The 11252-nt window shown below is 30.0% G+C and overlaps 1 protein-coding gene across 1 annotated transcript; it reads left to right on the top strand.

The window, feature by feature from the left end:
- The first annotated feature begins 525 nt into the window (after window positions 1-525).
- LOC25490978 (amino acid transporter AVT1I) lies at window positions 526-5750 on the top strand. The gene is made up of 3 exons (XM_013604891.3): window positions 526-754; window positions 4251-4858; window positions 5127-5750. Exons 1-3 carry the CDS (start codon window positions 586-588, stop codon window positions 5643-5645), a joined length of 1296 nt encoding a protein of 431 aa, XP_013460345.1. The 5' UTR covers window positions 526-585; the 3' UTR covers window positions 5646-5750.
- The last annotated feature ends 5502 nt before the right edge of the window (window positions 5751-11252 follow it).

Below are 11252 nucleotides of genomic sequence, written 5' to 3'. Positions count from 1 at the left end.
ATAACACTATATAAACATAATATATAATTTTTTAGGCTTAATTTTTCATTATTTCAACTATACCTTTAAACAAATTTATTTTTAAGAATGTTATATTGTTCGTTTTATCAAAAAAGATAAGAATTTTTATTATATTAGTTATATTATTGGTAAATGGTAAACATTTCAATCAAAATTAAAATTTCATATGACATATTAGTTATAATTTACACACGTTAACAAAGTAAAAAAACGAACAAATGAACATAGTGTTCGTCTGAACGCTAGTATAATTAATATTTATTGTTTTTTGTTAAATAATCTAGTGATTAAAAATTAACCCCTCAAAATGAATAAATAGAAAATCTTGACTTTAAATCTCAATCTTTATATATATATATATAATACGATGTTCTCACCAACTGAACCATGTTCACGCGGACAAGAAAAAATTATTTGTTATTAGTGGGTAATATTAAATTAGGTTTGGGGAAAAAGAGAAAGGAACCACGTGTGTGGACTCACTATAAAACAACAGAGGTAAAGTGCATTTGTCTATTAAGCAGTCACAAATTACAAAACGCATTCATCTTCTCGAGTATACTTATGGCTGCTGAGCAAGGTGATCGATGTTCCTCCATTGAAGTACCACTTTTGGTTGATGAAAAGGTTTATCAAGTGAATGATTCAAAAAATAAGGATGAATACCACATGGTTCATGTGGGTAACGCTTCTTCATTCAAGACTTGCTTCCATCTAGTTAATGCTATCTCAGGTTCCTTTCTTGTTCTCTCTTTTTTTTATCATCTTCATATTATTATCTTGTGCCCTTAATTTGTTCTTCTTGATTCTTGTCTTCTTTGTGTCTTTTATTGTTTTTGGTCTCCATTCTCAATGTGGGTTTTAAGGTGGGCCACCTCTAATACTTAAAAATCATTTGAAAATCTAAAATTGATTGACGATTTTATGAATAAATTCACGATTTTCCTCATCTTTGTGATTGATATGATGGTTTGATTAACATCACTTTGACAAAAGTAGCAAAATGAATATTAGTAATATTTTCGTTTTATCTTTTTTTTTTTATGAATTGATATCAATCAACCTACTAACTCAACTATAAAGACGAAAATTGTGAATTATAATTACAAAACATCAATGATAGTCTAAATTAAAAATTCTCAATCAAACAATGCTTTACAATTTCATAAACTAAATCGATGAATTTTTTTCCGTCTTAGATGAAGTATTAAACCACTTAAATTAAACTCACACACACTGTGAGATTTTGATTTGAACTTAAGTTATAACGTTCGACCTTACAATTTTGATATTTTTCAATTGAACTAGGACTTATAAACAATCGATGATTTACTCTAAATGCAAATGACGAATTATGTCCAACACATGTGCTACATGCATTTTGAGTTTATTATTTTACTCAGTCAAACCTTATTATTTTTATTGAGGCAGTCAAACCTTGTAAGTATATGTCTTATTTTGGTTGATTCTCTTACTGATCAATCTTATTTCGCAACTCTAATAAGATATGCTAAGATTATTTTATTTTATTTTCCCTAGTCACATTCATAATTAATATATTTTTTTTTTGAGTTTTGTTGAATAACCAATATATTTGTTCACATTTATAGACTAAATACATTAGTTTTTCAATAAAAATACAATTTTAATTTTTTTATTTTTTATAAATATGATTGGGTGAGGTTATTTTTTTTAGGGAATATGCCAAGACTGATGGTCAGTGTCCAGAGCATTCCCATAATACGTGCAATTTTGTGATTTTCCCAAAATTTATTTCAACTTTTCCACATTCGTCTTTTAGGACAAAATTAAACTCATGGGACCCGCGAACAAAGTTGTAATTACACACAGATTAAATCAACATTTTAATCTTCAACATTTTTTTAGGGGGATTTTAATCATCAACATTGTAAGTGGTCTAAATAAATCGGTTGTTTTATAAACGGTGTTATTGTTGGAAGGAGGAGGTTTAAATAGTACCACTATTTTACATGGGTAGGTTTAGAGGTGTTAATGTTCAATCCAATCCAAAGCAAACCGCAGCAACCGAATCAAAAAACCAAACATCGAACCAAACCAAAAAATCGTAGACCGAACAAAAACCGCAAATTTTTTTTTTTTGAACAAGAACCGCAATTTTAAATGGATTGGATTGATTTTCGGTTCCCTTAGTATAAACCGATCCAATCTTGTACATATTATTATATGAATTTTTTATAAATGTTTCCTTAATTTAAAATTATGTAACTATTTTCTAGACTTGTTCTTTAATGATGTTGATTTTTTTTCTTCATTTTTTTAAGAAATATTATTAACTTACGAGTCTGTAACTATTTTCTTTAACCTACTATTTTATTTGCTTTATGTTACTTTTATTTTCTACTTATTCATCTTTTTCGCAACCTTACCATTTTATGAAATGTCATAAAATAATATATTTTCTTAAAAGAAAATGACAAAAATATACATCAATGAAAACCGAAAACCAATCCAATCAAAACAATATTTTTTTTGGTCGGATTGGATTTGATTTTAAAACCAAACCAATTGGATGAACAAACAACAGAACCGAAAAAATTGGATCAGATGATTTTTACTCCCAAAACCGAACCAATCCAATGCGCGAATACCCCTACATAGGTTGTACAATTTCCAGGTCTTAAGGGTGTTAGAGTATTTGTGTTCAACCTAATGAAGTTTGGCAAGAAAAAACATATTAAGGTAATATTATCTATGTAGTTGGTAGAACCATCAAATTTTTCACGATCCATCGAGTTGACTCGATGGACTTAAAATTTTAGATTAGTCTAACCTCCTTGATTATAGATCTGAAAACAATCGTGCCGGATTAACCCAACCATTCATAACACAGTGTGTTTAATATTATATTTGACCATCGTTGGCCTTAAACAGAATTAATATAATCAAGTCTCTTACCAAAGAATACATGTGAATCTCTCTGATTAGAAAAAAAGAAACGTATGGATCTCCTTAAAAAAATAGGTATTCTAGTTCATACACTACACATGAATGTATAGGTAGCAATTTTATTCTCTATACTCTTAATTTGTGGCTATTTATATAAAATTTGTAGCAATTTTATTCTCTATATACTCTTAATTTGTGGCTATTTTAATCAGTTTATTCTCTATACTATTTCTGCAAACATATGTTTTTTAATCATATGTTTCACATTTAAAATCATAAAGACTGCAAACATAAAATATATAAATGTGAAACATATGAATCAGTTTAAATATAAAAAATAAATCATACGGTCAACAAATATTAAAAATCAACAAACCAAATAACATTGATTAATTTAAATGTGCAACATATGAATCAGTTTAAAATATATGATAACTTTTTGAATATTAAAGAGTGAAAACAGTTGCACTACTTTATGTTCTCGTGAGCTTAGCTCATTTGGCAGGAACAATGTATGAAATATGTAAGGTTTGAGGGTTCAAATCCGAGGGAAAAAAAATTGCACTACTTTATTTCCAATTTAATCTTCTACAAACTAGTATATACTTATTTTATTCTATTAGATCCTACTCTGATTTTCACTTTGTCTGCATTCATTTGCAACTATTTGGGTACAATATTCCACTGTATCCAAATGATGACTGAGATATTGCTTTCAAGGCTGTAGAGATAACGATATGTGAATGATGATACAACATTTTGTTTGACATAATATTTTAATGTCAATACTTATGGGCACTATTTTTCTCCATCCTAGTGACTATATATAATAACTAACTTTCAATTCAAATAGTTTAAAAGCTAAAATTGAATTTAATCGTTATCAATTATTAAAGTACGCATTTTTTTGACCTCATTCAATCATGTGTTGTTATACCACATAAAATAAGTAACTTTTTAAATATATTATTCAATTTTTAATGATCCAATGGTTCCCATTTTGTTAGTATGTGTTGTTTTTCAACCGTAAAAAAACATAGTTCTCCATAGGAAAATTACAGTCAAATATTTTGTTTAGGCAAATAGTTTAGTCGATAGACTCACATATTTATATGTGAAGAAGTGGAGAATTCGAGGTTCGAACTCAGACCCTTTTATATCAACGTCGCTGCATTACCAACTGATTACACAATTAAACATTTTATTTATTCAATTGAAGAACAAAATAAAACTAAAAATAAAATGTTGAAAGACATTAATTAGCATGTTGCTAATTAAGTTTGATTCTGCTCTAATTTCAGGTGTTGGTATTGTCTCAATACCTTATGCACTAGCATCTGGAGGATGGTTAAGCATTTTGCTACTATTCACAATAGCCATAGCATGTTGTTACACAGGCACATTGGTCAAAAAATGCATGGACATGGACCTTAATATCAGAACCTTTCCAGACATAGGTCAACATGCATTTGGATCAAAAGGGAGATTAATGGTATCAATCATCATGAATTCTGAGCTCTATCTTGCTGTAACAGGTTTTCTTATTTTAGAAGGAGACAACCTTAACAAACTTGTACCGAACGTGCAAATTCACCTAGCAGGATTAACAATTGGTGGCACAACAATGTTTACTATGGTTACTGCTCTTGTTATTTTGCCTACTGTTTTGTTAGAGGACATGAGTTTGTTGTCTTATGTTTCTGCTGGTGGTGCTTTAGCTTCTTCGATCTTCATCGTTTCTTTGTTGTGGAATGGTGCAATTGATGGAACAGGGTTTCATGGAAAAGGAAGGGTTTTTAGATGGAGTGGAATACCTTCTGCTGTTAGTTTGTTTGCCTTTTGTTATAGTGCTCATCCAATTCTTCCTACTCTCTACAATTCGATGAGGGACAAAAGTCGGTTTTACAGTGTAAGTACCGAGCTGTTTCAGTTACTTCATTTGATTTAACGAGCTTATCTACTAGTATAAACACTATTAATATATTTGAAAGAGCTTATGCTATAGCCGTGTAAGCACGGACACTTCTCGAATTAAGCGTGTAAGCACCGACACTTGTAATTACACTGAATTATGTGATTTTTTCAAATTATTAGCTGTGTCAGCGTGTCAGTATCTGTATCGTGTCCGTATCCGTTCTTCATAGCGTGTAACTAAGCCGTTTCCTTTGTTTTGGCAGGTCCTATCTGCAAGCTTTTTGGCATGCACATTTGGCTATGCAGCAGCAGCAATTCTAGGGTACTTAATGTTTGGAGAAGAAGTTGAATCACAGGTAACATTAAACCTCCAAACAGGAAAGTTGAGTTCAAGAGTGGCAATATATACTACCTTAGTCAATCCAATAGCAAAATATGCATTAATGCTTACTCCAGTCATAAATGCTATAAAAATGAAGGTTTCATGCAATTATTACAACAAAAGGGTCACACATATGATTATTAGTACATCTTTATTAGTAGGTTCTCTTACTATAGCTGTGACCATTCCCTTATTTGGATATCTTATGTCACTTGTTGGAGCATTGTTAAGTGTCTCAGCTTCAATTTTAGTGCCATCAATTTGCTACTTGAAGATTTCAGGATCATACAAGAGATTTGGGTGTGAAATGGTTATTAATTATTCAATAATTGTAATGGGGGTTGCTATTGCTGTTTTTGGTACTTATAGATCTCTTGTAGATATAATTCAGAATTTGTAAGTTTCTTTGGATAGAAACATTTTCCTCCTATAGAGAGAGTGGTGTAATCGGAACTTAATTTGCCTTGCAAATTACTTTTATATAAAATTAAAATACTTTTGTTAATTAGAGGTCTTGTTATGGTTTGATCATGTTTAGGAGATCTGTGTTATGAGAAAAAAAACAGAAAGGTTTGTTGAGTTTGCTAGGGCTAAAATGAGCTGAGTCGAACTCACATACTCGATAATAATTAGTTCAGCTTGATATGAATCTTTTCTTAACTCGATATGTATTACCCTATTGTTCCTCTGCTTGTTTCTTGGTTTGATTCTCTTCCAAATTTGTATCATGTACCTATACCAAAACCTACTTGTGTGGATCATTATTAATCTGTGGTCTAGACGATTCTGGTTGAGCATTATATATCACCCACCTCGGTCTTTGGTAGGGAAGAAAAATTTGTCTGGAAGATACTAGACAAAATATTATTGCTAAAACTTGTGTGGATCATTATATATAATTTTCTGGGTGATAAGTTTAGCAATAATATTCTGCTGAGTATCTTCCCTACAATTATGTCGATGATAGTTGTTCAATGAATGACCAATTATTTGACAAGATTTACAAAACGAAGAGAGTTTCTCATATTAACATCGATATTAAAGGCGTATTCTTTTCTTTCCACAAAAAAAGTTAGATAAAAAATTTAAAAGATCAAGATCCACCAATATTCTAGCAAAATATTCAACCTTGAAGCTATTAGTTCGTTAGCTATTGTGGGATCGTTGTATATTTATTGATACATAATTCATCATTTGTGTTGGTCGACATTTCTGTCCATTATCAGTCGTGATGAGGTTCAAGTTCTCATGGTTAATTAGCAAAAATGTCTTTGAGGAGCTGTTTTGTTGTGTTTGATGTAGTGGTTAATAGATGAAAGTGGATCGTGTAAAAGAAGGTATTTTGGTTGTATGTCAAAATCATTCTAAGAAAATTAAGAAATTATAAGATAATATTGTTAAACAATTATAAAAGCAACTAACATTTTCTTTTAATAAATTAATCCTCATACCTGTTTTATATTTTTCTTTGTTAAAAGGGATTTGTTGGGCATTTACCATAGTCTTTTGATAGGCAAACAACATGAATTTCATTAAGTCATTGTATGAAGGGAATCTCTCCACTATTGAAGTGATGCAAGTGTTTTACGTGTATTTATTTTATTAAAGGTTTCTAATTTAATTTGAATGTTTGACTCCTTTAATTTCATTCAAAAAAAAGTAGAAAATTAAGTGTTTAAGACTCAATATATTCAATAAAAAGATTCAATAAATTTAGTATAAAAACCAAGTGAACAATATCTTATGTTCACAAAAAATAAATACAACCAAAATTGATTATATATGCATAACCATATTTATAATGAGTTTATAATACCTGTTCAAAAATAATGAGTTTATATAAAACATGATTATCGTTATGACATGTTGCCCAAGCAGAACAATCTAACATGAGATTTATATAAAAATGCAAACATGTTTTTGAAAGTGTGATTATAGACAATATATTTTGTTTAGAAGAGTTTTGAATGACTCAAATTCACATTTTTCCGGAACGAACTCAAAATAAAAACCAACATTGTGCGACTTGTGTGAAGGCACATGCATCTTGCAATTTAATGTATGAGTAGGTTGATATACTCACATAAAAATGAGCCTTTCCTGTTCAAATTTTCAATCCATGTTATTTTCACCTTCACAAGCATTTGTAAGAAGAATACTAGTAGTAACTAAATAACATGAAATATGAATGAAAAATACATTTCAAGAATTGTCATGTGAGGATTTTGAATTTGCAGTATAAATTGATCACAAAAGTTTAAATAACAGAAAGAAAACATAACACATGAAAAAAGTAGTTAATAAACCAAACACCATCTTTTAAACCTCCATAACAAAAGAAACACGAAGCATAGCATGGTGAAATAAATATTTTTCACCGATATTTTTCACCATGCTGCTCCATTTAATAATAAACTATTAGATCAAATATATAGGTTCATAATATTATCATGCTCTAATAACACTAAATCCATACTAACCCACTTGGATTGGTCCAGTGGTATAGGCTTGGGATATGGAAGTGTGCTCCTCTTCAAGATCTGAGGTTGAATTCTCTCTGGTACCAATTTCAGGGGGTTAGTTTAACTTCTTCAAAACAAAAAAAAAACACTAAATCCATACTTTCTCTCCCTCCACTCCTTCCCATTTTTCCCCTTTCTCTTCATCTTTATAGCAACATTGAAATATAAATTAGAGCCCGTTTGTTATAGTTTTTTTTTTTTTTTTTTTTTAAATAGATTTTTGTATTGTAATATGTTTATGTTATAATTGTTTTCACAAAGAAAATTTTAAGGAAAGCTCCAAATAAAAAATTCGTTTGAATATATTATCTCAAAATGACATTCTAAGTATTTCATTACTTTGTTAAAAAAAAATTGGATACTAAAATTTTGAAAAAATCTCTAAAAAGAAGCTATTTCAAATAGCTTTTCATAAAAATCTTTTTTGAAAGATGTCATTTTGAAAAAATATGTGATTTTTACTCTGTAAAATCTCGAACAATGAATATTTAAGTTTTTTTTTTTTTTATAGCATGAATATTTAAATTAATGAATGTCAAAATCTCTTTTTTAACTTATATCAAATGACTTTAAAAATAATTCTACTACTTTTTAGTAAATTTCCAAAAAAATATATTTCTAGAAATATAAAGAATTATTTTGTTTTTAAAATATAAAACAAACGGGACCTAAATTTCCAAAAAATCCATTTTTAAAAATACAAAGAAAAATCATTTTTTTGAATCTAAAACAAGCGGGCCGATAATGAATTTGAGAACTCGTTTATTTTCATATTCATTAATTTACATTTCAATACATCATTGCAAGTGTGTCAATTCTTATTTAAATGAATTTAGTTTTTTTAATTAATAATTTAAAAAATATTATAAAAAGTTTTTTTTTTTTTTTTGATAAGGCCAAGAGAAAGGTTAGGCATCAAAGGGAAACTGAAGCATCCCAACTAGGTTGGCACACAACAGAGACCCCCATCCTCTACCGCCTTTCCAATACGTAATATTATTCAAAAAAAGGAAAAAATATTTACAAGAGGGAGGACTAGGCCATATCCCTCAAACGCAACGGAAATCTAACAAAAAAAACTAAAGGAACCGATAATTAGACAAGCTGTGTCTGTCCCTAGTAAAAGCATATGCCAAAGAGGAAGGCATGGTGGTGTACCAAATGGTATCCGTCATATCATGACCCAAAGAAGCAAGCTTATCGGCACAACAATATAAAAAGATAAAATAGTAAATAAAATCATTTAAATAAAGGGTAGAATTGGGAAGGAAAAAGACAACTCAAATTCTCCTCACATAGAGTGAGAATCATATTGTTCCTTAAATCTCATTAAAATAGTAACAATCCACAACAATAAGAGCATCAATATTGGACACTTTGTAGAAAAAAATCCTTGTTTTGACAATTTTTTTTCTTCATTACTAATAATAGCGGAAAATAAATTATACCCTGAAATAATTTTTTTCCTTCGAATAGATGATTTTGAATTAGATTTTCATTTTTTTAATTATACCTTTAAATAAATTTTACAATTATTACGTTATATTGTTGGTGTAATTAAAAATATAATAATATATCACATTTGTTATATTTTTGGATTTTGTTTCAATTTAAAAGTCATAAACATATCATAATTTATGCACGTTATCATAATAAAAAGAGCAAAACAATGAAAAATTTATGCTCTCAAATATATCTTAGCCGCAGTTTGCAAATATTATCAGCAACTTTATCTCTTAAAATATTTAAAAACATGGGCAGAAGTGGTATAGGCCACGATTCATTACTCATTGGCTACTGAATAACATAAGGCATCGCTTTTGTGATGTGGTTTAAATACCAACCTGTAAGAACCGTGGCCTTTAAGGAATAGACAAAGACTACGTTATTTCCATGCTTTTATGGCCGCGGCCTTATAAGAATAGACAACGCTTTTTAAATGGGTATTTAACAAAGTAAAGAAACGTATTAACGTGCAAAAATCCACTTACTTCCCTTTAGGCAACAATTTTTGGGTGGTAAAAATTCGTCGCCAGATTGAATGTTTTATTTAACTTACTCGAATATCTTCTAGTGTATTTTGGTGTTTGCAGAGATAAATAACATTAGGAATTTTACTTATTTGTTTCTTCTTCTTTTCATCGTTGATCATAATATGTGTGGTATTATTATTTCCGAAAGTGAGAAGAACTCCAACTACTTAAAAAATAAATAAATTATAATTATTTTTTTTTTAAAATATCTTGTATTTTTCTTGAGAGTTTTATGGAATATGTTTTTTATAACATTGATCTTGTTTTGAAATTTGAATTTATTTTATCTTAAATAATGATAAAATTTGGTTGAAAAAAAAACGAAAATCGGGTTCCCCAATCAATAAACTTGCAACAGTGAGCCTCTTCTTCATTCCTCGATTGTAATTTCTCGATTGGAAAAGGGGATGAGGAGAGAGGTGTAAAATCTAGTGTGGATAGGTTATGTAAAATCTAGTGTGCAAAAGGAGATAAGGAAGTAAAAATAGAAATTTTTCATAAAACACAACAACTTTTTGACTTTTAAAAAGTTGAACATTCTACTTTTCGCCACTTCTCAATGCAAAGTTTATATATTAGTTTTTTTTTAACTACTAGTTAACATTTCCCAACAAAATATTACTAGGAACAATAACATTCAATTATGCACACCCTATGATTAGGGGTGAAAATGGGTTAGGCCGATCGAGTTTTGTAAGGCCCAATCTTGACATACTTAAAAAATTAGACTATTACTTTTCCCACCCTACAGCCTTCTCACGCGCCCTATGATTTTGACCAAAATACCCTTTGTCCAGATTGTATAATCCGGATCAAATTGTTAATGATTTTCGGAAACAGAAATCCGGACTAGATGTTATGTAATTTTCCGTGTCTTTCTTTGATGTCAAGTGTCTCTCTTAACCGTTATATGAACCCCGCACAAGCTGCAATACATTGCAATTGCAGGGTTCCTATGAACGGTCAACAATGACCATGACACCATCGACACCCCTAAAAAACTAAAAAACATTTGAAGAAAATGCAAGAAAAGAGGTGAAGTGAAGAATGTAGGTATTTGTTGAAGATGGAAGCCTATTTATAGTCTAAAACAAGTCCTAGGTCATTAATACAGTCAATGAAAACGTGTTAGTGGTTGTTGTAACTGTCCAAACCCACATTAATGGCTCTGAATCTTTCCGGATTTTACATTCCAGAATGTCCTTAGCCCTATAGGAAGTGACAACTTTCCCTCATTCACCACCATTATCGCATTAATTTGCAAAATATATTCCGGAAAACAAATGTGATTTCCGGGTTATATATTCCGGAATGCATCAATCATGGCCGGTGGTCTGCACCACACGTTTTTGTCAGTGGTCAAGTAAAAAAACGTGGTAAAACGCGTTTTTTGACTGCATTTATGGCCTCCCAACCGTTTTTGACCCACCCCTTCCTATAAATAGCCTTCCA

This window comes from Medicago truncatula, chromosome 3 (assembly GCF_003473485.1).
Source record: "Medicago truncatula cultivar Jemalong A17 chromosome 3, MtrunA17r5.0-ANR, whole genome shotgun sequence".
Taxonomy (NCBI): domain Eukaryota; kingdom Viridiplantae; phylum Streptophyta; class Magnoliopsida; order Fabales; family Fabaceae; genus Medicago; species Medicago truncatula.
This window is presented reverse-complemented; position numbering and strand designations above follow the sequence as displayed.

Excerpts from the sequence above, each read along its gene's own strand:
- LOC25490978 (XM_013604891.3), top strand. The coding sequence starts at position 586 with ATGGCTGCTGAGCAAGGTGATCGATGTTCCTCCATTGAAGTACCACTT. Across the intron at positions 755-4,250 it reads TCTAGTTAATGCTATCTCAG|GTGTTGGTATTGTCTCAATA; the intron begins GTTCCTTTCTTG and ends CTCTAATTTCAG. Across the intron at positions 4,859-5,126 it reads ACAAAAGTCGGTTTTACAGT|GTCCTATCTGCAAGCTTTTT; the intron begins GTAAGTACCGAG and ends TTGTTTTGGCAG.